The sequence below is a fragment of the Carcharodon carcharias genome, chromosome 30, assembly GCF_017639515.1.
Source record: "Carcharodon carcharias isolate sCarCar2 chromosome 30, sCarCar2.pri, whole genome shotgun sequence".
Lineage (NCBI taxonomy): Eukaryota > Metazoa > Chordata > Chondrichthyes > Lamniformes > Lamnidae > Carcharodon > Carcharodon carcharias.
The window spans coordinates 1421364-1447506 of record NC_054496.1 but is presented as its reverse complement, the minus strand read 5'-3'; the positions used below and the strand labels follow the sequence as shown (position 1 = coordinate 1447506).

The 26143-nt window shown below is 47.8% G+C and overlaps 1 protein-coding gene across 14 annotated transcripts in view; it reads left to right on the top strand.

Annotated features, from left to right (window-relative positions):
* The window catches only part of dnm2a (dynamin 2a), a 48961-nt gene that overhangs the window by 13369 nt on the left and 9449 nt on the right, over positions 1-26143 (top strand). For 3 of the 14 annotated variants that reach the window (XM_041177015.1, XM_041177010.1, XM_041177008.1), the window contains exons 6-20: positions 164-324; positions 3418-3560; positions 4371-4506; positions 4648-4715; positions 9222-9360; positions 10845-10931; positions 11116-11186; positions 13981-14032; positions 15296-15307; positions 16601-16714; positions 17209-17318; positions 17798-17909; positions 21480-21647; positions 23083-23321; positions 23961-24185. In XM_041177015.1, the coding sequence (XP_041032949.1) occupies positions 164-324; positions 3418-3560; positions 4371-4506; positions 4648-4715; positions 9222-9360; positions 10845-10931; positions 11116-11186; positions 13981-14032; positions 15296-15307; positions 16601-16714; positions 17209-17318; positions 17798-17909; positions 21480-21647; positions 23083-23321; positions 23961-24185 (1837 nt within the window). Of the gene's footprint in view, positions 1-163; positions 325-3417; positions 3561-4370; positions 4507-4647; positions 4716-6949; positions 7089-9221; positions 9361-10844; positions 10932-11115; positions 11187-13980; positions 14033-15295; positions 15308-16600; positions 16715-17208; positions 17319-17797; positions 17910-21479; positions 21648-22805; positions 23057-23082; positions 23322-23960; positions 24186-26143 lie in introns of those variants that run through there. The other 11 variants (XM_041177013.1, XM_041177009.1, XM_041177007.1 and 8 more) reach the window with 5 other exon arrangements.

Sequence of the window (26143 nt, the reverse complement as noted above, 5' to 3'; positions counted from 1 at the left end):
TTGATGTTGGCAATGAGTGTCTGAAATAGGAAGTGTTTCAATTCTCAGTACCAGCAACCTGTATTTAATGATTACAAATGCCAAAAAAGGTTTTAGTTAAAATGGCAATCTGTTCACCTATACCTGTACCTAGGCTGTAACCATGATATTCCATTCCTTGCAGGCTACATTGGCGTGGTGAACAGAAGCCAGAAAGATATTGATGGTAAGAAGGATATCCGTGCAGCCCTGGCGGCTGAGAGGAAGTTTTTCCTGTCTCACCCCTCATACCGGCACATGGCTGATCGTATGGGGACCCCACACTTGCAGAAGATACTGAATCAGGTGAGGGACTGGGCAAAGCTGTGTGTTTCCCAGCACGTATGCTCTTGCCTGGGGGCATGGAAGGGTACACTGACTATGCTCATCTATTATTGGCACATGAGCACCTGAATTTTTTGATAACTTCTTCCTTGAAGGCGCTGACTGTGCGAGCCAGGATAAAGTTCCATAGTTGCAAACCTGCTGACAAGGATGGTGCTGTTGTCTGGCATACTGACCTCAACCTCACAGAGGCTGAGTGCCAACTCTCAGACACTTCCTCCTCCCTCCCCCTGGACCATGACCCCACCACCAAACATCAAGCCATTATTTCCAGGACTGTCACTAACCTCATCTCTTCTGGAGATCTTCTGTCCACAGCTTCCAAGCTCATAGACTCAAGCCCGGACAGCCCATTTCTACCAAAATCCACAAACAGGACTATCCCGGTAGACCAATGGTGTCAGCCTGTTCCTGCCCAACAGAACTCATTTCTTCCTATCTTGACTCCATTTCTGTCCCCTTATCATGTCTCTTCCCACCTATATCCACAATTCCTCTGATACCCTATGTCATATCAACAATTCTAGTTCCCTGGTCCTAGCCCCCTCCTCTTCAGTATGGATGTCCAACACCTCCATCCCCCACCAGGATGGGCTGAGGGCTCTCCACTTCCTTAAACAGAGGCCCGAACAATCCCCGTCCATCACCACTCCTCTGTCTGGTTGAACTTGTTCTGTCTCTAAACAATTTCTTCTTAAATTTGTTTCACTTCCTCCAAATAAAAGGTGTGGCTATGGGTACTCACATGGGCCCCAGTTATGCCTGTCTCTCTATGGGGTATGTGGAACATTCCTTGTTCCAGTCCTACTCGGGCCCCCTCCCACAACTCTCTTTTTTGGGTACATCGATGGCTGTTTTGGTGCCACTTCATGCTTTACTCAGGAGCTGCAAAAATTTATCAATTTTGCTTCCAATTTCCACCCGTCTCTCACCTTCACATGGTCCATCTCCGACACTTCCCTTCCCTTCCTTGACCTCTGTCTCCATTTCTGGTGATAGACTGTCCACCTATATTCATTACAAACCCACCGACTCCCACAACTACCTCGACTACAGCTCCTCACACCCTGCTTCCTGTAAGGACTCCATCCCATTCTCTCAGTTCCTTCGCCTCCGTCGCATCTGTTCTGATGATGCTACCTTCAAAAACAGTTCCTCTGACATGTCCTCCTCCTTCCTTAACCGAGGTTTTCCACCCACAGTGGTTGACAGGGCCCTTAACCGTGTTCAACCCATCTCCTGCGCCTCTGCCCTCACACCTTCCCCTCCCTCCCAGAAACATGTTAGGGTCCCCCTTGTCCAAACTTTTCACCCCACCAGCCTCCGCATTCAAAGGATCATCTTCCATTATTTGTGCCAACTCCAGCATGATGCCACCACCAAACACATCCCCCCCACCCCCCCACCACTGTCGGCATTCCGTAGGGACCGTTCCCTCCGGAACACCCTGGTCCGCTCCTCCGTCACCCCCAACACCTCATTCCCCTCTCACGGCACCTTCCAATTGCAATCGGAGAAGGTGCAACACCTGCCCCTTTACCTCTTCCCTCCTCACTGTCCAAGGGCCCAAACGCTCCTTTCTGATGAAGCAACGCTTCACTTGTACTTCCCTCAATCTAGTCTACTGCATTTGCTGCTCCCAGTGCATTTTCCTCTACATTTGGAAGACCAAATGCAGACTGGGTGACCGCTTTGTGGAACACCTTTGGTCTGTCCGCAAGCACGATCCAGACCTCCCTGTCGCTTGCCATTTCAACACACCACCCTGCTCTCTTGCCCACATGTCCGTCCTTGGCTTGCTGTATTGTTCCAGTGAAACTCAACACAAACTGGAGGAACAGCACCTCATCTTCCGACTAGGCACTTTACAGCCTTCCGGACTGAATATTGATTTCAACAACTTCAGGAAGTTAACACTCTCTCTTCACCACTTTCTTAATCCCTTTTTTAAAATGTATTTTTATTTTCTTTTTTATTCATTTATTCATTGTTTTATCCCTTTTTCTATCCTTTTTCTCAGCCATTGTCCCCTCCTCCTGCCCCACCCCCAAAGGGCTACCTGTTACTTGTTCCATGTTGTTCTTTCACAGAGTGCTGACCCTTGTTCTGTTATCAAATTCTGCTTTCTTACCTTTATGTCACTTTCAGCACCTTCTTTAGCCCTTACCGCTACCATTAACACTCCCTTTGTCATATGCTGATGACATCTTTGTCCATCTCTTCTTAGTCCCCACCTACCGCTGACCTTCTATCCTGCTTTACTTGCTCCACCCCCCTTAAACAGTATGAATTCCATCACATTCCTACTTCTCTTTAGCTCTGAAGAAGTCTTACGGACTTGAAATGTTACCTCTTTCTCTTTCCACAGATGCTGTCAGACCTGCTGAGTTTTTCCAGCGTTTTCTGTTTTTATTCCTTAGTTCGTACCTTGTTCAAAGGCCCAGACTTGTATGGTAAGCCTGTGCAGTGAATGACAGTGGTCTTTAGTAACTATCTTTGCTGTACCTGACCCACACACCAGCAATGTCCTGCCAGAGTTACTGGATGGTGATCAGGTGCTGGGACCCTGACTTCTGTTTCTGTCTGCTTCACTAACTCGATCGTGCTGATACTACACTGGGATCTCCTTGTCCGCCTACCCCAGAACTAAGCCTTAATGAGTTTGCACTGAAGACGGTGAATGGCCAATGTTTAAACCCTGCTTTTTGATACGTTCCTGAGTGTGTGTTCTGAAGCTGTTGGGCCCACTTTTGTTCACTTCTGTGGGGAAGAAGCCGTACATAGTTGAATAGTGTTGGCATGTTGTGAAGTGCTTTTAATGTCTGAGGTTTCACAATCCAATCACAGCAAGAGGTTGCAATTACAAGCAGAAAATGATTACATTTTTGGAGGGGGTGGGTGTTCACTGCGCTGTCATTAGTTGGCGTGGGCATGCACACTGGTCACTCATGGGCAGTGTGGGCACATGTATCAGTAGACAACGGTCAGGGTGATCTTCCAGTTAGTGCTGCTGCTGCAGTTTGTTTTTTCATTGTATTTTTATTTGTAACCCAGCAACTGACGAACCACATCCGTGAAACCTTGCCTGCGTTGAGGAACAAGTTACAGAGTCAGATGCTGTCCCTGGAGAAGGAGGTTGAGGAATATAAAAACTTCCGGCCAGATGATCCCACCAGGAAAACCAAAGCACTCCTCCAGTAAGTAGGGCAGGCACAAGCTAAGGGCTCACGGAGTTCTGCATTGAAGGGCAGTCAGCTGCTGCATGGTTTCCTGTCATCTGTGTTACCTGCCCATCTCGTATGTCTCCCCCTCCCCACCCTGCTGCTGTTGCCTGTGGATTGACCCTTTTGGGAAACTGTCCCAGAATTATGAGAGATAATCAGGATTCAGTTTGGTGCTGGAATGAGTGTAGTATAGCAGCTGCTGACACTTGCTCACCATCCAGCTGATAAACACATGTTACAATTACTTGGTAAATTTGGATGCTGTGCACCCACAGTTGATTGTTCTTCTCATTTCATCAGTGTCTTTAGTTCCTGATGCACCTATCCACATCTAAACATCTCTAATGGGAGCTTGTAGCATGAAGGCCATGGGCTGGGCGGCCTCTCTATGATCTTTCTATGTTTCTATTTTTCATTGTGTCAGTTCAGTGATAACACTCTTGCCTCTGAGTCAGGAGGTTGTAGGCTCAAGCCCAGAATAATCCAGACTAACAGTTGCATTGTTGGATTGAGGTGCTGGCCTTTTGGGCAAGCCATTCGATTAAGACCCTGTCTGCCTGTTCGTACAGACATTGAAGATTCCATGGCACTATTGTTAGAGCAGCAAGTGTCCTGGTCAACATTCCTCCTTTAACACACAATACCACCAAAAACAGCTTCATAACCTTATTGGTGTTAATGGGATCAGGCTGTGGAAAACGGTTATTGTATTTGCCTACATACAATCTCACTACTGTGTGGGAACAGAAGTCTCTCTTTCACTGCTCATTTTCTGGCCCTCAGGATGGTGCAACAGTTTGGGGTGGATTTTGAGAAGAGAATTGAAGGCTCGGGTGACCAGGTGGATACAGTGGAACTGTCTGGAGGTGCAAGAATTAACCGCATCTTCCACGAACGATTCCCATTTGAGCTGGTGAAGGTAAGGCACTGCTGGGGGAAACTAATGGCTATTTGAAGCATCCTCGATCAACGTTGGCCTGTTTCTGAGTTTTCCCTCCATCCCTTTTATCTCTGTCATAGTTGCTCAGCATTGTCATTGTGATTTGTATTCTCTATGTAGATGGAGTTTGATGAGAAGGAGCTGAGAAGAGAGATCAGCTATGCAATCAAAAATATCCATGGTGTCAGGCAAGTATTGTTGGCCACATGAACGTTGATAGTTGAAGGAGTACAGTTAGAATTAAACTCACTTTGGTGTGGGGAGAGGGAGAAGGTAAAAAAAAAGACTCTACATTTCAAGAGTCCAGAACCGTCTGGACCAGTGCATTGTCCACATAGCAAATGGTGCAGCGTTCCCTTTAAAAAGTTGATCTTTATGCGTGGCTGTTTTTTTTCCAGTGCACTATCCCATTAAATGTGGTTTCACAATATGTAACATCAGATATAGCCTGTGTGGCTGTGCACTGAAACAGCTTAAAGGAATGTTGATGATGGTCCATTTAACAGTGTATGGTGTAGTATGATTTGAACAGGGGCGTAGCTCAGATCAGTTGCTTAATGTGCAGGATTTATTTGTAGCAACTGAGTCATACTTATCTAGGGTTCAACTAAAAACCCCTAGATCAATTTCTCAGTCATAGTAAATGTGTTTGTAAAATGCCTCATACGACGTTCTCTATAAACACGGTACAGGTGAAGGTGGGTGCAGTAAGGGCAAAATAATCTTTTCCTCTTAAGTTGCACAGTTTTGGGTTGGGAATGTTGCTCTAACCAATAGTTACTGATCTTTCAATCGGGTTTGTGGGCAAGTAATCTAAGGAAGCTTTCCCGCCTCGCCTGTCCTCCCTGTTTAACACCTTTTTTATATTTGCACTGTTTTTGTCAGCCTTGTTTGTTTAGCTTCATTCATTCGAATGTGATGCAAGCCTGCGGGGGAGGGGCAGTGTGTGTGTGTGTGTGTGTGTGTGTGTGTGTGTGTGTGTGTGTGTGTGTGTGTGTGTGTGTGTGTGTGTGTGTGTGTGTGTGTGTGTGTGTGTGTGTGTGTGTGTGACTGCGGTAGGGAGGGGGGTGTCTGCGGGGTGGGATGGGGCCATGTGGGCCTGTGGTGGGGGAGGGGGCGCTGTGCGCCTGCGGGGGGGGTGGGGAGCAGTGTGCGTCTGCGGGAGGAGGGGGCGGTGTGAGGGGGAGGGGGGGGTGGAGTGGAGGGGGAGGGGGTGGGGTGGAGGGGGTTGGTGTGTGTCTGTTGGGGGGAGGGGAAGGGGCGGGGTGAGGGGGGGAGGGGGTTGGTGTTTGTCTGCGGGGGAGGGGAAGGGGCGGGGTGAGGGGGGGAAGAGACGGTGTGCGGGGTGGAGGGGGTTGGTGTGTGTCTGTTGGGGGGAGGGTAAGGGGCGGGGTGTGGGGTGGAGGGGGTTGGTGTGTGTCTGTTGGGGGGAGGGTAAGGGGCGGGGTGCGGGGTGGAGGGGGTTGGTGTTTGTCTGCGGGAGAGGGGAAGGGGCGGGGTGCGGGGTGGAGGGGGTTGGTTTGTGTCTGTTGGGGGGAGGGGAAGGGGCGGGGTGCAGGGGGGGAAGAGACGGTGTGCGGGGTGGAGGGGGTTGGTGTTTGTCTGCGGGAGAGGGGAAGGGGCGGTGTGCGGGAGGGAAGGGGCGGGGTGTGGGGTGGAGGGGGTTGGTGTGTGTCTGTTGGGGGGAGGGTAAGGGGCGGGGTGCGGGGTGGAGGGGGTTGGTGTGTCTGTTGGGGGGAGGGTAAGGGGCGGGGTGCGGGGTGGAGGGGGTTGGTGTGTGTCTATTGGGGGGAGGGGAAGGGGCGGGGTGCAGGGGGGGAAGAGACGGTGTGCGGGGTGGAGGGGGTTGGTGTTTGTCTGCGGGAGAGGGGAAGGGGCGGTGTGCGGGGGGGAAGGGGCGGGGTGCGGGGTGGAGGGAGTTGGTGTGTGTCTGTTAGGGGGAGGGGAAGGGGCGGGGTGCGGGGTGGAGGGGGTTGGTGTGTGGCCTGTGGAGTGGGCGTGTGCTCCCACAGAGTTAGGGAGACGTTGTGTTGTTCGTCTTGGTCCTTAAATCCAGTTAAAAGTCTTAATTGCCTTAAATTCCCCTGGGTGAATATATGATGCTGTATATAATTAAAGACCTGGATGGTCCCAGTTACTCTCTCTGCTGAGTGAGTTGATGGTTTGAGGTGAAGGCTGGGAAGTTTCTCTTCCTGATTGTGATCTGAACGATGAGCTGTGTGTGGTAGTGCAATAACATTCCTGCAAATTCCTGAAGACTGACCCACCTGCAGAACCAAAACCCAGCACATTTGGGAAATCAAATCAAAGTCCAACTAGATGCCTTGTAGAGACTTCGCTGGTCTTGTGTTCTTCCTCGTGTTGTGTTGACTTGCTTTTCCTTTTTGTTTTGCTTTTTATCTCTCCCTCCCCCTGGCTGTAGAACGGGGCTCTTCACCCCGGACTTGGCGTTTGAAGCAATAGTGAAAAAGCAGGTGGTGAAGCTGAAAGCACCGTGTTTGAAGTGTGTGGACATGGTTATCCAGGAGTTGGTAAACACAGTCAGACAGTGCACACTCAAGGTATCTCTGCCCTAGAGGCTCGCCTTGCCTTGCCTCGCACCAGCAGCTTATACTGTGTCATTGTGTGTGCATGATCTAACATTTAAACTGTCTGCTGTGCCGGAGGAGCAACCGGGTCACAGGGAACCAGGAACATATTGTGCCTGGATTAACCCATAGCCTCAGCTACCAGCTCCAGCACAGTGTGGAGAGTGCAAAGGACATGAGTCAATGATTCCTTTCTGTGTAACATCTTTGAGAGACGGAGAGAGACAGAGATGGGGGACCTGGCTGTTAATTGCAAATTGCACAGTCCTGGTCCCTCCCACCATTCCCTCCCCACCCCTGTCTGCTTTACCCTCCCTGCCCCTGGGTCCCTCCTCCTTGGTCCCCATCATCTCTCCCGTCCCTCCCCCGGGTCCCTGTCCCCCTGTTGTCCTGTTACCACCCGCCCCTCCCCTGGGTCCCCCTCTCCCCTCCTGTCCCTCCCCCTTGGTCCCCTTCTCCTGTCCCTCCCCCCGGGTCTCCCCACCCCATTCTCTCTCCGTCCCCCTCCCCCTCCCAAAACTGGGTCCCCTCCTCTCCTCTTCCACCCTCCACCACCACCCCCGGTGCATGAGTGCACTGAGGCAATGGATTGTGATGTCAGACACAGCCCTTATAGGTTTACTGATGTTCCCTTTGTCCGCTGAAGTGCCTGGAGATGTAGAACAGTTTAAATGTGTGCTTTACTGTAGAAACATAGTCCAAGAGAGAGAGAGTCTTCCTGAGTGTCGATGGAGACTGTGTATTTTTGTGTGTTGGGTTGATGCTAATTCACTAAGTTGACTCTCCCAAGTGTTTGAGCCCTGGTGCAGATACCTGAATTGCATAAACAGTAACGCATTAAACTTGCTGCGTGTTCCTTCAGCTGCTCCAGGGCATCATTCTGAATCCTGCCTCTTTCCTAGAATGGCCCAGGTAATGAACAGGTCACAATGTGGCCCTCTACCTGAGAAATGATTTAACTCTTGCCGTTACATTTGGGTAACTGAATTTATCTGAAGGTTTGTATTGTGGGGGGGTGTAATGGGCCAGAGCTGCACCTGCTCTGGTAATCTTTTAGTACAAAGAATATTCAGGTCCGTTGAAACTAGTCTAACAGCTGTCGTCTTAGTTTGAGTTAGTGACTTAAACCTTCAACCAGGTTAATCCAGTCCTGAAACAAATCTGGTGTCATGTTATTGGAGTGACTAGTTAAAGACACTGTCTTTTCAATATTTAGACAACTGGTGTCACAGGTTCTGAGCAATTTAGTCCTGGCACCAGCACTGAGAAAATTCTCCCTTCCTACGTACGTCCTGTTTTTGTTATATTTGCAATAGGTTGAATTTATTGTTTCAGTTGATTTCCTAAAAGGCCCCACCTCCCCCCGCCCCCCCCCAAAAAAAACCAAACTTTAAGCTAAAGGAACACAAAGCAGGTATAGTGGTTTGTGAGAAGTAATGGTGCATGCATTACTAAGCAGGGATAAGCAAACTGAGCAGACTGTGTCCTGTGCGAGTGCTGTGAGCTGGGAGGAGGATCACGTACTTGGTTTTCTGTAACACATCCTGTATTTGAACCAGTCGTACTGATACTGGAGGGTCACTGAGCTAAACAGCCTATCTGATGGTAGGAGGCTCCACTGAACAGCCAATGGTCGGGCAGTTGGCTGAGGGTGCAGCATTGCCCCCTTGGCTCTGCCCACTCCAGGCTCTGATCCACTATTACCTAGACAGTTGGAGCTGAAGGCAATTTGTATCTATTTATAATTTCCCCCTCTCTCCCACCCCAGGGGCACAGTTTGTGGCTGGTTTGTCTCCTTTAGTTATGCATTCGAGCCACTGCAGAAATGTTAATGGTGGGAAGTGAGCTCAGCATTTAAGTGCCGAGTTGCTCCTTGCTCCAGAAGCCTGGAAAATGACTCTCCCTCACTGGCCCCATGGTGCCTACACGGCCTGTCTCGGTTCAGTTTGCTGATCTTGATGATGGACATGCTAACTCTCTTGCATTCTGTCTATTTTTGTTTTCTTTCCCCTTCTATGTCTCTTGCTCGCTCTCTCTTGGTGTCTCCGTTTCCACATTGCCCCAATCCTGCCCCTATTTTCTCCGTTCTGTGCTTGCTGTGTGTAGGACGGGGCTCTTCACCCCAGACATGGCATTCGAAGCCATAGTGAAAAAGCAGGTGCACAAGTTGAAGGAGCCGTGCCTGAAGTGCATTGATATGGTGGTCTCCGAACTGGCGACTGTCATCAGAAAGTGTAGCGACAAGGTAACCTTAGTGCTGAAACTTATAAATTACTGAGCTGTTTAAAGTGAGGCTGCCTTTAGGGGCACTCACCCTCATTCATTCCAACTCTAACCATCTTCAGGGAGATGAGGGGACCAGGCAATGATCCAAATCCAGTGGGCAGATAGAGCAATTTAGCTGACTATACTGTTTAATAGTGGGCAATCCACATCTCAGTCATTACACACCTGGAGAAGCTGACTTCACATCTCAGAAGCAGCAGAGAGTCAGTAACATCATATTCTTGCAGCACGGAGGGATGGGTGGGGGGGTGGGGTAAGCTAGTGGGTGATAGGAATGTGTGAGTGGATAGTGAGCTGGGGCACAAGGGTGGGGCAGGTTGCAAGCCATGGGACGGGCGGGGTGGGAGGGTTCATGAGAGCTGCTGGTGGGGAGGAAGGGTGGGGGGGTGGTAGTGTGGTCACGAGAGCCAGGGGCGGTGGGGTGGGGAGGAGGCTGGGGTATATCTCATATTTGACAGTGGTCTTCTCTTTCTCTCTAGCCCTGGGACAAGGTTGTTTCTATAACTTTAAACTGAACCATAGAAATTTAATATCAAAATTTTTAAAACTCTTAAATATTCCCATTTTGATAATTTGCCCAAATGTTAATTTTGAGTTTAGGACAGAGGTCTGGCAGTTTAGTGGGTGCCATAGGGCAGCTTCTGAGTTTATCATTTGAACCAGCTGTAGCACTTTATTTTGCCCCACCTTTACACTTCCTATCTCAACTGCTGTCCCTCTTTTTGTGGTCCCGAGCTACCATTTCCTGCTCCCCCGAGGAGGAAGCTTGGGCTGTTTGGAGAGCGTCACTGTCCCAGCTCTGTGGTTAATTAAGAACGAGGTTTCTGATTGGCCAGCTTGACACTCTGCATCCTCTTTCACTGGCCTGAGCACTTGCTGCTCCTCTGTGCCGCTAGTATACCTCCGATCAGTTTGGGCTATCTCATTTCTGCTGCTCACATCTCTTCTAATCCGGACTTTCCCATTTTGACTATTCATGTAGTTTGGGCTTGGGGGCACTCTTTCCAAGGTTGTTGCTGAACCTTTCCTTGATATTCTCTGTACCACAGAGTGTGCCTGCTCACTCTGTACTTGCTGTCCTTAATCCTTGTTTATCTCTCTGTCTTGTCTGACTGCTGTTTGTTTTGGTTGTGATGAAGCTTTGAATAAAGCTGGACCCTTGCCCATACCAGGCCTTCTATTTAAATGTTCCACGTTAACCCAGGTCCACTCATGTAGTGACTAGTTTGGTTTTAATCAAAGCATTCTCCCAACCCTGCTGGTTTCTGTTACCTGGTGATGTGTGATGGGAATGAGCTTGCTGTGTTTCTCAGTGAACCCGACCTGCTCCAGCCAGTCAGATTCCTTCTCATCCTCCTCCTCACTATACTGACCTGTTTGTGACTGTTGGTTTGAGTTAGACCCCAGCAAACTGCAGTGCTGTCTGCTTTCCTCTTCCTGCAGCTCAACTCCTTTCCCAGGTTACGAGAGGAGACGGAGAGAATTGTAACCACTCATGTCCGAGACCGGGAGGGAAAGACCAAGGACCAGGTCAGTGAGTGATGGACTGTGTAATCAGTACAATTTGTGCACAGTTATTCCTGTAACAGTAACATGTGCCCCAACTTAATATGTTGTCTTTGTGAACTGGTCACCAATTGGGCTGGATTAGTTATATGTACACACCCTGAGGTCTTGTTTGCAGCAGCTCTCATCTGTACCTGATCTCTCCTAGATCCTCTTGTTGATTGACATCGAACTGTCCTACATCAACACAAACCACGAGGACTTCATCGGATTCGCAAAGTAAGTGTGGAAAGTCAGACATAAGAGCATAATAAATAGGAGCAGGAGTGGCCATACAGCCCCTTGAGCCTGCTCCACCATTCAATAAGATCATAGCTGATCTTCTACCTTAACTCCACTTTCCCATCCTTTACCTTCATTCCTTTAATGCCCAATAATCAGTCACTCTCAGCACTGAATATAATCATTGACTAAGCATCTACAGTCCTCTTTGTTAGAAAATTCCTGAGATTTACAACCCTCTGAGTTGTGTTTTTATTCTTTCACAGGATGTGAGCATTGCTGGCTGGGCCAGCATTTATTGCCCATCCCTAATTGCCCTTGAGAAAGTGCTGGTGAGCTGCTGTCTTGAACCGCTGCAAGTCCCTGTAATGTAGGCAACACCCACAGTGTTGTTTAGGGAGTTCCAGGATTTTAACCAGTAACAGTGAAGGAATGGTGATATATCAGGTTGGTGTCTGACTTGTAGGAAACCTTGCAGGTGGTGGTGTTTCACCCAATTCCTTTTAGGTGGTCAGTGACACAGAAGGTGCTGTTAAAGGAGGCTTGGTGAATTGCTACAGTGCATCTGGTAGATGGTACACAGGGTAGCAACTGCACTGGTGGTGGATGAGGTGCCAATCAAGTGGGCTGCTTTGTCCTGGAAGGTTTTCCTCATTTTTGGCCTAAGTGGCTGACCCCTTATCCTGAGACTATGCCCTCAGTTCTTGACTCTCCAGCCATGTAAAACAACCTTTCAGTGTTTACCTGTGGAGCCCTATAAGAAGTTTTGATTCAATGAGATTACCTCTCATTCTTCTAAACTCTGGACAATATAGGCCTGTTCCAACCTTCCTGTTTCATGAACTGAAGACTAGACTCGTTTGATGTCCCAGTGTTTCCCCTGAACTGGAGTCAAATCACAGATCAGCCATGATCTCATTGGAGAGCAGAACAGGCTGGTGGGGCTGCATAGACTACTGTTCCTAATCAAGGCAGCAATGAACTAGATCCAGAGACCCAAGACTGACTGACTCTTAGTTTCTGTTCTTTTTCATGTGAGTTGGATTTACAGTGCCTGTAAAATGCCATTGGCCTGTTGGTAGAGTTCCCCTTTGTCCACACTCTGTATCCACTGAGGATTGATTGAACTTGTGTTATTAGAAATTTGTTAGGGGTTTTCTACATTCAGTCAGTGAATGTTACAGTTGATGGGATTCAGATTAGAGAAATCCCAACTTCAATTCTTCTTCCCCAGCTCATCTGCTGCTGAAACCCTCATCTGTGTGTTTGTTAACTAGACTTGAATATTCCAATGCACTCTTAACCAATCCTCCATCCTCCATAAATTTGAGGTCATCAAAAACTCTGCTATCCATATGCTAATTTTCACCAAGTCTGTTCACCCATCTTACTGCTGTGCACTGGCTCCTGGTTAACCAATGCTTTGGCTTTAAAATTCTTATGGTTTTCAAATCCCTCTCTTCTAGCTGCTCAATGCTCTGTGATATCTGTGCTGCTTTAATTCTGGCTTCTTGAACATCCCTGATTTTAATCACTGCACCGTAGTTGCCTGTGCTTTTGGCTACCAAGGCCCTAAACTCTGGAATTCCTTCCCCACAACCTTTTCACCTCGACCTCTCTTTCCTCCTCTCAGACCCCCACTCCTTAAAATCTACCTCTCAGAATCACAGAATTGTTACAGTGCAGAAGGAGGGCCCTTTCATGTCTGCATCGGCTCTGAGCATTTTAACTTGGTGCCAATCTCCTGCCTTTTCCCCATAATCCAACACATTGTTTCTATTTAGATAATCATCCAATGCCCTCTTGAATGCCTCAATTGAACCTGCCTCCACCACACTTCCAGGCAGTGCATTCCAAACCCTAACTACTTGCTGTTTGAAAAAGTTTCTGATCAATTGCCCTAACGTCACCTTAGGTGACTTGGTACAAATTTTGTTTGATAATGCTACTATGAAGTGTCTTGGGACAGAATTTGTTGAGGGTTGATTAATCTGATTGGGTTCCTTAATGAGTTAACAGAGTGGATTGATGAGGGTATTGGGGTTGATGTGGTGTACATGGACTTCCAAAAGGCACTTGGTAAAGTGCCACTTAGCAGACTTGTCAGTGAGGTTGAAGTCCATGGAATAAAAGGGACAGTGACAGCATGGATCCAAAGTTGGCTGAGTGACAGGAAACAGAGTGATGGTTAACAGTTGTTTTTCGGACTGAAGGGAGGTGTACAGCGGGACTCCCCATGAATCTGTACTAGAACCACTGTTTTTCTTGATCTATATTAATGACTTGGACTTGTGTAGGGCATAGTGTCAAACTTGAAAGTATTGTGAACTGAGGAAGACAGTCCTTCAAGGACAAAGGCTGGTGGAATGGGTGGAGGCATGGTAGATGAAAAAGGGATAGATTTGGGAGGAAGAGGGTCAATATAAAAAAAGAGTACAATTCCAAAGGGGATGTAGGAGCAGGGGACCCTGGGGATATTTGTGCACAAATTGAAGGTGGCAGGATAAGTTGAGAGAGCATTTAGAGGGGTATATGGGATCCTGGACTTCATTTAATAGGGGCAGTGTGTGCAGAAGCAAGAAAGTTATGAAGGATCTTTTATAAAACATTAGTTTGGCCTTGGAGTATTGTGTTGAATTCTGGATACACAATGAAGGCTTTCGAGAGGGTTCCAAAAGCAGGTTTACAAGGATAGTTCCATGGATGAGGGACTTCAGTTACATGGATAGATTGGATTGCTGGATGATTCTAGGTGTGAGGTGATTATACAATTTGCTGTTCTTTCCTCCAGTGCACAACAGAGGAGCAGCCAGTTAACAAAGAAACGAGCGGTTCCAAATCAGGTAAGGACATGGAGTCGAGTCCTGTTCTTTTCTGTGGGAGACAGACTGTGCACCGAAGTAGAAGCCTGTTGGAATAGTCTGACTTGCATGAGTAGTTTATGTAACATTTGGACTGAGTGCTTACGTTTCACTATTAGTCTGCACTTAGATTGCATCAGTTTAACCAGGTTTTGCTAAGTGTTTGAGTGGAGTTCACTGGTTAATCAGTTTCTGCATTTCTTAATGCGGGATTAAGATGGAGACCTGGAATCTTCTTGTGGCCTCTGACTCTGTGCCCTTTTTCCTTTACTCTGCACCCCCCGACCCCTCCGACACCCCCGACAACCCCCCCCCCGACACACCCTCCCCTCCCCCCCGACGCCCCCTCCCCTCCCCCCCGACATCCTCGCCCTCTCCCCTCCCCCACTCCCGACACCCCCCTCGACACCCCCGACACCCCCTCCCCTCCCCCCAACACCCCCTCCCCTCCCCCCCGACGCCCCCTCCCCTCCCCCCCGACGCCCCCTCCCCTCCCCCCCCGACGCCCCCTCCCCTCCCCCCCGACGCCCCTCCCCTCCCCCCCGACACCCCCTCCCCTCCCCCCCGACACCCCCCTCCCCTCCCCCCCCGACACCCCCCTCCCCTCCCCCCCGACACCCCCTCCCCTCCCCCCCCGACCCCTCCGACACCCCCGACACCCCCTCCCCTCCCCCCCGACATCCTCGCCCTCTCCCCTCCCCCACTCCCGACACCCCCTCGACACCCCCGACACCTCCTCCCCTCCCCCCCGACGCCCCCTCCCCTCCCCCCCCCGACCCCTCCGACACCCCCTCCCCTCCCCCCCCGACGCCCCCTCCCCTCCCCCCCCGACACCCCCTCCCCTCCCCCCCGACACCCCCTCCCCTCCCGCCCGACACCCCCTCCCCTCCCCCCCGACACCCCCGACAACCCCGCCCTCTCCTCTCCCCTCCCCCCCAACACCCCCGCCCCCTCCCCTCCCCCTCTCCAGCCTCCTCTAAACAGCCAGCGAATGTTGATTGGAGAATGTGGCTGCAGAAACTGGTGTTTGGTTCTGATGGGGATTGTAGTAAAGGGGATATTTCAGCTGTTTGAAAGCCCTGGCTGAGCTGGGTGTGTAATAACTGCATGTCATTTTGTTTTCTCTTTTTACTGACTATTTGCTGTCACCTCTGCTCTCCATGCCCTTTTACTCCAACCCTCCCACACTCAATGCACTTTTTCATCTGATATTCCTGCCTTCCTTAAACTATAACACTTCTAAAGGGTGAGATTCTGGTAAGTACCGTTTGTGTTGTGTGTCGCTTAGTTTAGTTCATTTGAATTTGTCTGATGGGAGGAGGAGGATTTAGATTGGGGGATCTTCAGGAAATGCTTCCCACTGGCCTTCAGACCCGGGTAATATTATTTTCCTTTGTGTTTTGGTCTTTCTGTCTACTTCTCTGCTCAGATTTGATAATCCAAGTGCTCAAAATGAAAGCCCAGATCTATTTTAATCAGCTTGTTCTGCCTTTGCTCCTGTGTCTGCTCATGGTGTCGATTCCATTAACGGCAGTTCATTCATCGCCAATCACATGATGAACCTGTGGTTGCTTCATGGACAGCTTTCTGTCCATCCCTTAGTGACCTGCCTCCAGATTGGATGGCATGATGAAGTCCTACACTCAGCAGACTGGTTTCTGATTGGCTGTGTGTGTGTGGCTGTTAATTGAACAATTATAACATCAGTGAATTTTGTATCAGCTGCTGCTTCCATTTGATTCTCTTCAATCTTATAGCCTCTATCCCAAAAGACTAATTCCAAAATGCAGTATCTTTGAAATTCATTTACTCTGAACAAAGCTGACAGAGATTGGAAGCTTCCCCTTTACTCTTCTGTGCCCCCCCCTCCCCCACCCACCTTCTCTTCCCCTCCTCCTCCTCCTCCCTCACCCCCACCTTCTCTTTCCTTCCTCCTCCCCCCTACCTTCTCTTACCCTCTCCCTCCCCCATCTGTGTTTCAACACTTCATCACAGTGATGCTATGAAATCAGGCAGATTGGAGATACCAGTGCAATGAAACGAAGGACTCGCAGGGCTGGAGGGGCTGTTCAGAGGCAGTTACCTCCTGTGATTGTGTCTGAGGTAGTTGACTAACCAAATTTGTTCCTAATTTGTTTGTTTTGTGTAACTTGTCTCTAAAATTATCCAACATCATACTGGCTTTTCACTAACCAGTTTTCACGGTGGAACTGCCTCTCTGAAATGTTTCAGCTGGTACTGCAGCAGATTGTTAGCAGCAGTCTGTCCACCTCATGTAGGGGCTTTGGTTCTAGCAGCAATGTGGCGAGTTTAAAACCTCCTCTAACTGTGATGTCTTGATGTTTTCTAATCAATTTATGAACATACTGCACTTGTAGAATAAGACCCCACCCCCTCCCTTACCCACCCCTGTCTCCGTGCCAGCCTTCGAGCCACAGCCCCCTCCAATCTTGGCTGTGCCCCCCACCCTACCTTGGGCCTGGGTGGTGGTGTGAGGGGCTCGGTGCTGCTGGACTGTCTCTCACTCAGTATTCCACTGACTGTCTCCAGGTTATTCGCAGAGGTTGGATCACTATCAATAACATCAGCATCATGAAGGGTGGCTCCAAGGAATATTGGTTTGTGCTGACAGCGGAGTCACTGTCCTGGTACAAGGATGAAGAGGTGAGCAGATCTAACTATTCCTCATTAGTTCTCATTTATAGTTTGAATTAAATTTTGCATAAGCGGGTCAAAGGGCTCCTTGAATTTGCTTCCATATTATCGTGAGTAAGAGTCTATAGGAATTGTAGACCATGCATGTGGTTTCAGCTCTGGGTAGTTATATTCATGCTCTGATGTGTTTGTGTTTACCGGCCTCTCTGGATGTTGCATAGGAGTGAGGGGGGGGCAGTGGTACGGTGTCTCCTGTCTGTTGTGTGCTCTGCATGTGAATCCCACTCCTTCCATCCCGCTTCAGGCCCCCCTCACGCCCAGCTCGTTTGTTTAAGCTCTTGGTTTTCCTTCAGCCCCCCACCCACACCCACCTGTACCCCTCACTGTCCCTTGGGTCTTTAAAGAACCTGTGGACAATTCTTGATGAAGCTGTTATTTGGATATGAACGGGGCTTGTAGCAGGAGCTGAATGCTGCAACGTGATGATTGTGTGACTGTTACAGGAAAAGGAAAAGAAATACATGTTGCCACTTGACAACCTGAAGCTGAAGGATGTGGAGAAAGGTTTCATGTCCACCAAGCATGTCTTTGCCATCTTTAACACAGAGCACAGGTTAGTGCAACCTGCGTCTGCCTATCTCCAACTCAGCATCCAGTGACTTAGTGCGGGATACTGGGAGAGGAGAGAGTACATTAATTAGTTATTGCTGGGGATGGGTACATGAGCTTATAGTCTTATCCATGGACTCTAGCTCCAAAGCAGAAACTGTCTGTGATATGAGTTTTTTGCCTGAGATCTCATTGAGCCAATAACAATGTGATGATAAAGGAGCTCGAGGCACTTTCCTTTAGGCCTTGTGAGCTTTGTCTAGCAGCTGCTGATCTCTCTTCTTACTGCTGTGTTGGGAGTGCATGTGGAGTCTGCATTGGAAATTCAAAAAGGACAATTTGTAATCGACAGGTAGCCAGATCTTAAGCCCTAACCTTTTGCTGCCTTAAGCTTTTACCTCCTGTAAACACAATACAAAGAATTCTGTTCCCAGCATCTGTTGCTGGGGGAGTGATGAGTATTAACAATCTCCTCTTCTCTAGGAATGTTTATAAGGACTATCGGCAAATTGAATTGGCTTGTGAGTCCCAGGAGGATGTGGACAGTTGGAAAGCATCGTTCCTGAGGGCAGGGGTCTATCCAGAGAGGGAGAATGTAAGTTTCAGCTGTGGCTGTGATAGTCTCACCCCTGAGCCAGAAAACTGGGATTTCTTTCATGTCTCACATTTGTGACAAAATTAGGTAATGTCTCATGGGACTGCATAGGATATACCACACACAAACAGACCACTCAGCCCAACCCATACATGCTGGTGTTTATGCTTCACTCGAGCCCCTTCCCCACTTTTCCTCATCTAAATCTACCATCATAACCCCACTATTCTCTACGCCCTCATGTTTATCTAGTTTACCCACTCTATCAATAGCTTTAATTATTTTTAAGTCCTCTATTAGGTCACCCCTCAGCCAAGCATCTATTTTCAAGAGAAAAGAGTCTATCCAGTCAACCCTTTCCTGATATGTATACCCATCCATTTTCAGTATCATATTGCTGTTCCTTTGTTGAAGTTGGATCAAAATACTGGAACACTGTGGGGTGTTACCTAAAGGCTGCAGTGGTTGAGGAATGCAGCTCACCACCACCTTTTTAAGGGCAATTAGGGATGGGCAGTGAATGCTGGCCCTGCCACTGACACCCACATCCCATGAAAGAATTTTTTTTTAAATTACCCTTGTAAATCTATTCTGCATCATCTCCAGTGTCTCCCTGTCCCTTTTTATAATATGGTGTCCAGAACAGCACACAGGACTCTGAAGTGTGCTCTAAACAATGTTCTATACAGGTTTAGCATAACTATTTAATTCTGTCCTTCCAGAAATAAAACCCAGTGTTTGATATTTTTTTTATGGCCTTGCTAACCTGCAGCGCAACCTTCAGTGATTGGTGTATTTGTTCTCCCAGTTCCCTTTGTTGCTCTTCTCCACAAAGACTTGCACCTTCCAAGTAATAAGCGACCTCCCTATTCTTCCTACTCACATTATTGAACTTCATTCGTTAATTATTTGTCCATTTCGTAAGCTTACTAATGTCCTCCTGTAATTTGCAATCTTCTGCAGTATTAGCTATTAAGAACATAAGAAGTAGGAGCAGAGTAGACCACGTGATCCGCCTCCACCATTCAATATGATCATGGCTGATCTTGGTATCCAACCCCACTTTTTCCCCCCCCTGGTGCCCATAACCCCCGATTTCCCTGAGAGACCAAAAATCTGCCTATCCCAACCTTAAATATATTCAACATTGGAGCTTCCACAACCCTCTGGGGTGGTGAATTCCAAAGATTGACAACCCTTCGAGTGCAGAAATTCCTCCTCATCAGTCCTAGATGATCAACCGCTTATCCTGAGACTTTGTGCCCGTGTTCTAGATTCCCTAGTTAAGGGAAGCAACCTTTGTGTCTACCCTATCAATTTAATTCAGCCTCTCATAGGACAACCCTCTCACCCGAGGGACTGATCTAGTGAACCTTCACCATGCCACCTCCAATGCAGATCTATCTGTCTAATCATGGAGACCAAAACTGTACACAATATTTCAGCTGTGGTCTCGCCAAAGTGCTGGACAATTGTAGCTCGACTTCTCTTATACCCCGATCCCTTGCAATAAAAGCCACTGCCATTGGCTTTCCTAATTGCTTGTTATACCTACTTGCTAACTTTGCGCCCTTTGTACAGGCACATCCAAGACATTCACAAGTTTCATGCATTTTTAAAAATGTTCTGCTTTTCTATTCTTGTGACAAAAGTGAATAAGCTCAGCCCCACGTTATATTTCACCTGGCATCTTGTTGCCTGATTACTTAAGCTGTCTATAGCTTACATTCCCACCCACCCACCTATCTTCATATTGTCAGCAAATTTAGGAGAGACAGAGAGTAAAGTATCTAAGTCATTAATATAGATTGTGAATAGCTGAGGCCCCATATCTGATCCTTGTGGCACTCCACTAGTCACAGCCTGATGACATGAAAATTCCCCATTTATACTTACTCTTTGTTTCCTGTCCTGTTAACCAATCCTCCAGCTATAATATATTACACCCAATTCCATGAACCCATATCTTGTGTATTAACCTTTTGTGTGGCAGTTTAGTGAATGCCTTTTGGAAATCCTCTTTCCTGGTTCCTCTTTATCTACCTTACTAGTTACACACTCAAAAATTAATAAGTTTGTCAGACACAATTTTCCTTCCGTAAAACCATGTTGACCTTGTCTGATCATACAATGATTTCCTAAGTGCACTGTTCAGATTTCCGTGATAATCAATTCCAGCATTTTCTAGATGACTGCTCTCAGGCTAACTGGCCTGCAGAAGTGTTTTCTCTCTCCATCCTTTCTTCAATTGTGAAGTTACATTTGCTAATTTCCAATCTGCTGGGACCATTTCCAGAATCTAGGCAATTTTGGAAAATCATAAAATGCACATGCACTGTCTCTGAGCTGTCTGCAGCACCCTACGGTGCAAGCCATCAGTTCCCAGTTGTCAGATTTTGGTCACTCGAGCTTCTCCAATAGTCTTTCTCTACTGATATTAATTACCTTCATTTCCTCACTCTTATCAGCTCCTAGGTTACCACCCATTTCTGGTATGTAACTTGTGTCGTCTTCTGTGAGAACAAAATATTTGTTCAGTCTCTACCATTTCCTCATTCCCCGTGATAATTTCTTCTGTCTCTGCTTCTAAGGGACCAATGTTTGCTTTAGTTACTCTTTTTTATATATACTCGGATTCTGTTTTTATATTTCTGGATAGTTTGCTCTCATTCTATTCTTCCAACTTTTTGGTGGCCTTTTGCTGGTTTCTAAATCATTGTTAATTCTCAGACTTGCTGGTATTCTTTGCAAGATTATAAGCTTTTTCTTTTCAACTAATACAATTTTGAACCTCCTGAGTAAGCCACAGATGGGCCTTTCTGGCTGAGTTTTTGATTTTAACAATGTTAAATGTATTTTTTGTCGAACATTTTGAATAGTTTCTTTAAATGTTTCCCACTGTTCATTTACCTCCATACATTTTAGTTTATTTACCCAATTAACCTTAGCCATTTCTCCCCTTATACTTAGGTAATTGACTTTATTTAAGTTTAAAATACTTGTTTGAGACTCTCATATGTCGCTCTCAAACTTAATTTTCCTCCTCGCTCCCCAAATTTGGTGTCACCTGTAAATTCAGAAATTGTGTTTTTGATTCCAAAGTCCAAGTCCTTAATGTAAGTTGTGAGCAGCAGGTGGTCCCAGCACTGGTGCTTGTGGAACAACACTTCCCACTTTCTGTCACTGAGTAACTACCCTTTACTTCCATACTCTGTTTTCTGTGTTGAAGCCAGCTAGCAATCCATTCTGCCACTTGTCTGTTGACTTGATGTTTTCTGATCATATTTATTAGTCTATTATGGGTCTCCTTATCGAAGGCATTTTGAAAATCCAGATAAATTATACCACCTGCATTACTCAAAATTTAACAAGATTAGTCAAGCAAGATTTTCCTTTTTGAAATCCATCAATCACACTCAATTCAAATACGCACTGGAGGGTGACTGCCCATGAGCCAAAATCCCAGCAAGAGGTCAGCACTTTGAGGGGATGGCGAGTTTCAGCTTGTTTGGGTGATGTTGAGAGGTGTGTAGTGTGGAGTCACTCCTAACTGTTGACCATGCTCTTTAGGCTGAGAATGATGAGGGGGGCAGCAGTCCAGACACTTTTTCGATGGACCCCCAGCTAGAGCGACAGGTTGAGACGATCCGTAACCTGGTGGATTCCTACATGGGGATCGTCAATAAATCGATCAGGGATCTGATGCCAAAGACCATCATGCACCTCATGATCAACAATGTAAGTTTTGCTGCGGATGTTTGAGGGGATGGAGAAGTCCGGGGTCAGTGGAAAATTTATCTCCGGTTTAATTTAAAATGTTTGTTATCTTGTTGCCTTTGAGCCCAAGGAAGGGGATGCCCCACAGTTTATGGAGGGTAGAATGTGGGTGCTGGTCAACAGCATTGGAATTGCCAAATCTACAAGTGGCAAAGGGATGGATGGGGGTTTTAGCAGACAGACTGGATTAGCAGTTGAAATGGGTGATATTACCGAGCTTGGAAGCAGGTGGTCTTGTTGGAGAGGATTTTCATGTCAGAAGCTTAACTCAGAGGGAGGTAATGATGTCATGGTATTGTTGCTGGGCTAGTAATCCAGAGACCCAGGGTAATGCTCTGGGGACCTGGGTTTGAACCCTGCCCGGCAGGAAAAAATCTGGAATTAAAACTCTAATGATGACCCTGAAACCATTGCCGATTGTCGTCAAAACCCATCTGGTTCACTAATGTCCTTTAGGGAAGGAAATCTGCCGTCCTTACCTGCTCCGGCCTAGATGTGACTCCAGACCCACAGCAATGTGGCTGACTCTTAAATGCTCCCTGAATAAGGGCAATTAGGGATGGGCAATAAATGCTGGCCTAGCCACTGATGTCCACATCCCATGAATGAATAAAAAAAAAAAATGCCAGGGTTGTGAAATCCAGTTCAACATCAGTCAGTGGGGGGAGGTTACAGAAGAAGGGCTAGTGAGGGGCAAGGGGGAGGAGGAAGGGCCAGGGGATGTAAAGGCACAGGAATCGTTTGGGGAAGGGGGGGCGGGCAGGCGGGAGTTGCATTTATAATAGCGCCTTTCACGATTACCGTACCTCTTTGTCTTACAGCCAATGAAGTACTTTTGAAGTGTAGTTACTGTTGCAATGTAGCAAACATGGCATCCAATTTGTGCATATCAATGTAATAGTGACCAGATAATCTGTTTTTGTGATGCTGATTGAGGGATAAATGTTAGGACACCAGGGATAACTCCCCTGCTCTATTCAAAATAATGCCCCGGGATCTTTTACATCTACCTGAGCAGATAGTTAGGTGTCTCAGTTTAATCTTTCATCTGAAAGATGGCACCTCTGACAGTGTAACACTCAACTGTACTGAGCGTCAGCCTTGATTTTTGTGCTCCAGCCCTAGAGTGCGACTTGAACCCAGAACCTTGTGACTCCGAGGTGCCATTGCTACCAACTGAGGAGAAGGATTAGGCTGGAGTTGGTGTTGGGCCGAAAATGGCAGCCTGAACTCATCCAACACTGGTCACCACAGTGTTACTGATGGTGAAATAGCCTGTGAGCACACTCTGGCTGTTACTGCAGCTATAGGTGGAGGGGTAGGGTTGGCAGATCCTATTCCCCAGTGAGGGAGGGACTACACACTAAGTTTAAGAGAACTACTTTGCCTGTGACAGACCAAGGACTTTATCCACTCGGAGCTACTCGCTTTCCTGTATTCATCCACTGACCAAAGCAGCTTAATGGAGGAGTCGGCTGAACAGGCACAGAGACGAGATGAAATGTTGCGAATGTATCACGCCATCAAGGAAGCTCTCAGCATCATCGGGGACATCAGCACTACCACCATCACTGCACCCCTGCCTCCCCCAGTCGATGATTCCTGGCTCTCTGTTCAGTCAGGGGGGGGACACAGGTAGGCAAATGTGAAGGGTGACAGGACTAAGAATCTGGAGGTAGGGGGTGAAGTGAGCAAATTCATCAGTTTATAGCTTTGGGCCCCTCTATTCACCCAGTGCTAGTATCTCACCAATCGTTGCTTCGTGCCTCTTCCTCACTCTCTGGTCACATACCTGGGGATGTCCTGTCCCACAGGCAGGACAGACTCACCAGTAGCTTACAGTCAGAAGGGAGTTGTATTGGGGCTCCTCAACATTCCCTCTGGACCCCATGAAGTCTCATGGTATCAGGTCAAATATGGGCAAGGAAACCTCCTGCTGGTTACCACCTACCATCTCTTCTCTCCCACCCAGCCGATGAATCAGCGCTGTTCCATGTTGAACAACACTTAGAAGAAGCACTGAGGTTAGCAGAGGCACAGAGTATGTTCTGGGTGGGGGACTTCAATGTCCATCACTGAGTGACTCAGTAACACCACTGCTGAACAAGGTGGGCTGGGGGATGTGGAGTCAGGGTTAGGGGCGGTGGAGGTGTGGCGCAGTTGCAGGATGGGCTGGGGGTGTTTGTGGGGTTTGGGGTCTGTGGATAATCTGTAACGGTGCTTTAGTTGAAAGGTCAGATTGCAATTGAAAATTATGCTTTGTTCCTCCCACAGTCCAACACCTCAGCGCCGACCCCATTCTGCAGTGGGCCCGCCAGGCCGACCTCCTGGGGTCCGGGGAGCGACCCCCGGCCCCATGTTAATACCAACTCCTGTGGTGGGTTTTGGGGCTCCTCCTATTCCCTCCAGACCTGTTCCCACGAACGATGCCTTCGGGGCACCACCTCAGATTCCTTCTAGGCCGGCACGTATCCCACCTGGACCTCCCGGCCTACCCAGGTATGTCTCAACACTCCAACCTCGCTGCTGGAATAGGCATGTATGGTGTGTGTGTGTGTGTGTGGGGGGGTGGGGGTGTGGGGGTGTGTGTGTGGGGGTGTGGGGGTGTGTGTGTGGGGGGGTGAGGCAGGTATGTGGACATACAAAGTCTGTGCGTGCCTACAGGTGTCCACATCTCCCTCTGTCTTCTGACAATTGCCGGTTTTTTAAGTCTACTCCCATTCTGTAACCTCCACCTTCGCATCACAGTAAAATAAAGTCCACCTTTATCTGGGAGCCATTTCAGTCCCACTGATTCCTCAAACATTTATGTATCTCATCCATCACCTCCCCCCCCCCCCCACCCAATTCTTGGAGATTTATACTGCTCTACTTTTGTGGTCCCTGAGATTTAATTATTGGGAATTAATTTCCAGTGCCCATCCTATCTTGTTTTTATGCTGGAACAAGGATTATCTTTTACATTTCTTCTTTTCCTTCAGGCCCTGAGATATGTGAAACAGTTCAGCAGGGGAAAGGAAGGTGGGGCAGTCAGTATTGGTCTTCTGCACAGGCTGGTGTATGTGTTTGTTTTGCTCCTGGGTGGTGGTTACTTAGAGCTTTGGAAGCTGTGGCCTGGGGATTTCCCATGTGCAAAATGGTGCTGGGGAAACAACCCAGGATTAGCAAATGCAGAAGGTTACCTGTTAATGAGGAATGAAAGGGCTAGTGTTGGTTTTGTGATTTTTCTGTTGTTCAGTTTGTGTTTTTCTCTATTACGTTACCCTTACATACGTCCTTACCCTCACTGCAACCTTGGCACATTTTTCAGTCCAGTCAACCTCCTAACCCCAACATTCCAGCCACTGCTTTAACAGGTGCCATTCCTCAGTCCATTCTGTTCACTCTGGGGGCTCAGTAAAAGCTGTGAAAAACCGATTTGAGATAAGTGTCTTGTCTGTTTCACTGCATAACAAAAATAAAAATACCCGGAAAAACTCAGCAGGTCTGACAGCATCTGCCGAGAGGAACACAGTTAACGTTTCAAGTCCGTATGACTCTTCAACAGAACTAAGGAAAAATAGAAGAGGTAAAATATAAGCTGGTTTAAGGGGGGAGGAGGGGTGGGTGGGACAAGTAGAGCTGGATAGAGGGTCAGTGATATGTGGACAAAAACAGAATTACCTGGAAAAACTCAGCAGGTCTGGCAGCATCGGCGGAGAAGAAGAGTTGACGTTTCAAGTCCTCATGACCCTTGTTCTTTTGAAGGTTCATGAGGACTCGAAACGTCAACTCTTTTCTTCTCTGCCGATGCTGCCAGACCTGCTGAGTTTTTCCAGGTAATTCTGTTTTTGTTTTAGATTTCCAGCATCCGCAGTTTTTTTTTATCTCAGTGATAGGTGGAGATAGCCAAAAGATGTCATAGACAAAAGGACAAAGAGGTGTTGAAGGTGGTGATATTATCTAAGGAATGTGCTAATAGGTGACATGAAGCAGGATGAGCAAGGTACAGATAGCCCTAGTGGGGGTGGGGGGAAGAGATCGAAATAGGCTAAAAGGTAGAGATAAAACAATACATTTAAAAATAATGGAAATAGGTGGGAAAAGAAAAATCTAAAAATCTATTTTAAAAAAAAAAAGGGGGATCGGAAAGGGGATGGGGATGGAGGAGAGAGTTCATGATCTAAAATTGTTGAACTCAATATTCAGTCCGGAAGGCTGTAAAGTGCCTAGTTGGAAGATGAGGTGCTGTTCCTCCAGTTTGCGTTGAGCTTCACTGGAACAATGCAGCAGGCCAAGGACGGTCATGTGGGTATCAGAGCAGGGTGGAGTGTTGAAATGGCAAGCGACAGGGAGGTCTGGGTCATGCTTGCGGACAGACCGAAGGTGTTCTGCAAAGCGGTCACCCAGTCTGCGTTTGGTCTCTCCAATGTAGAGGAGACCACATTGGGAGCAACGAATGCTGCAGACGAAGTTGA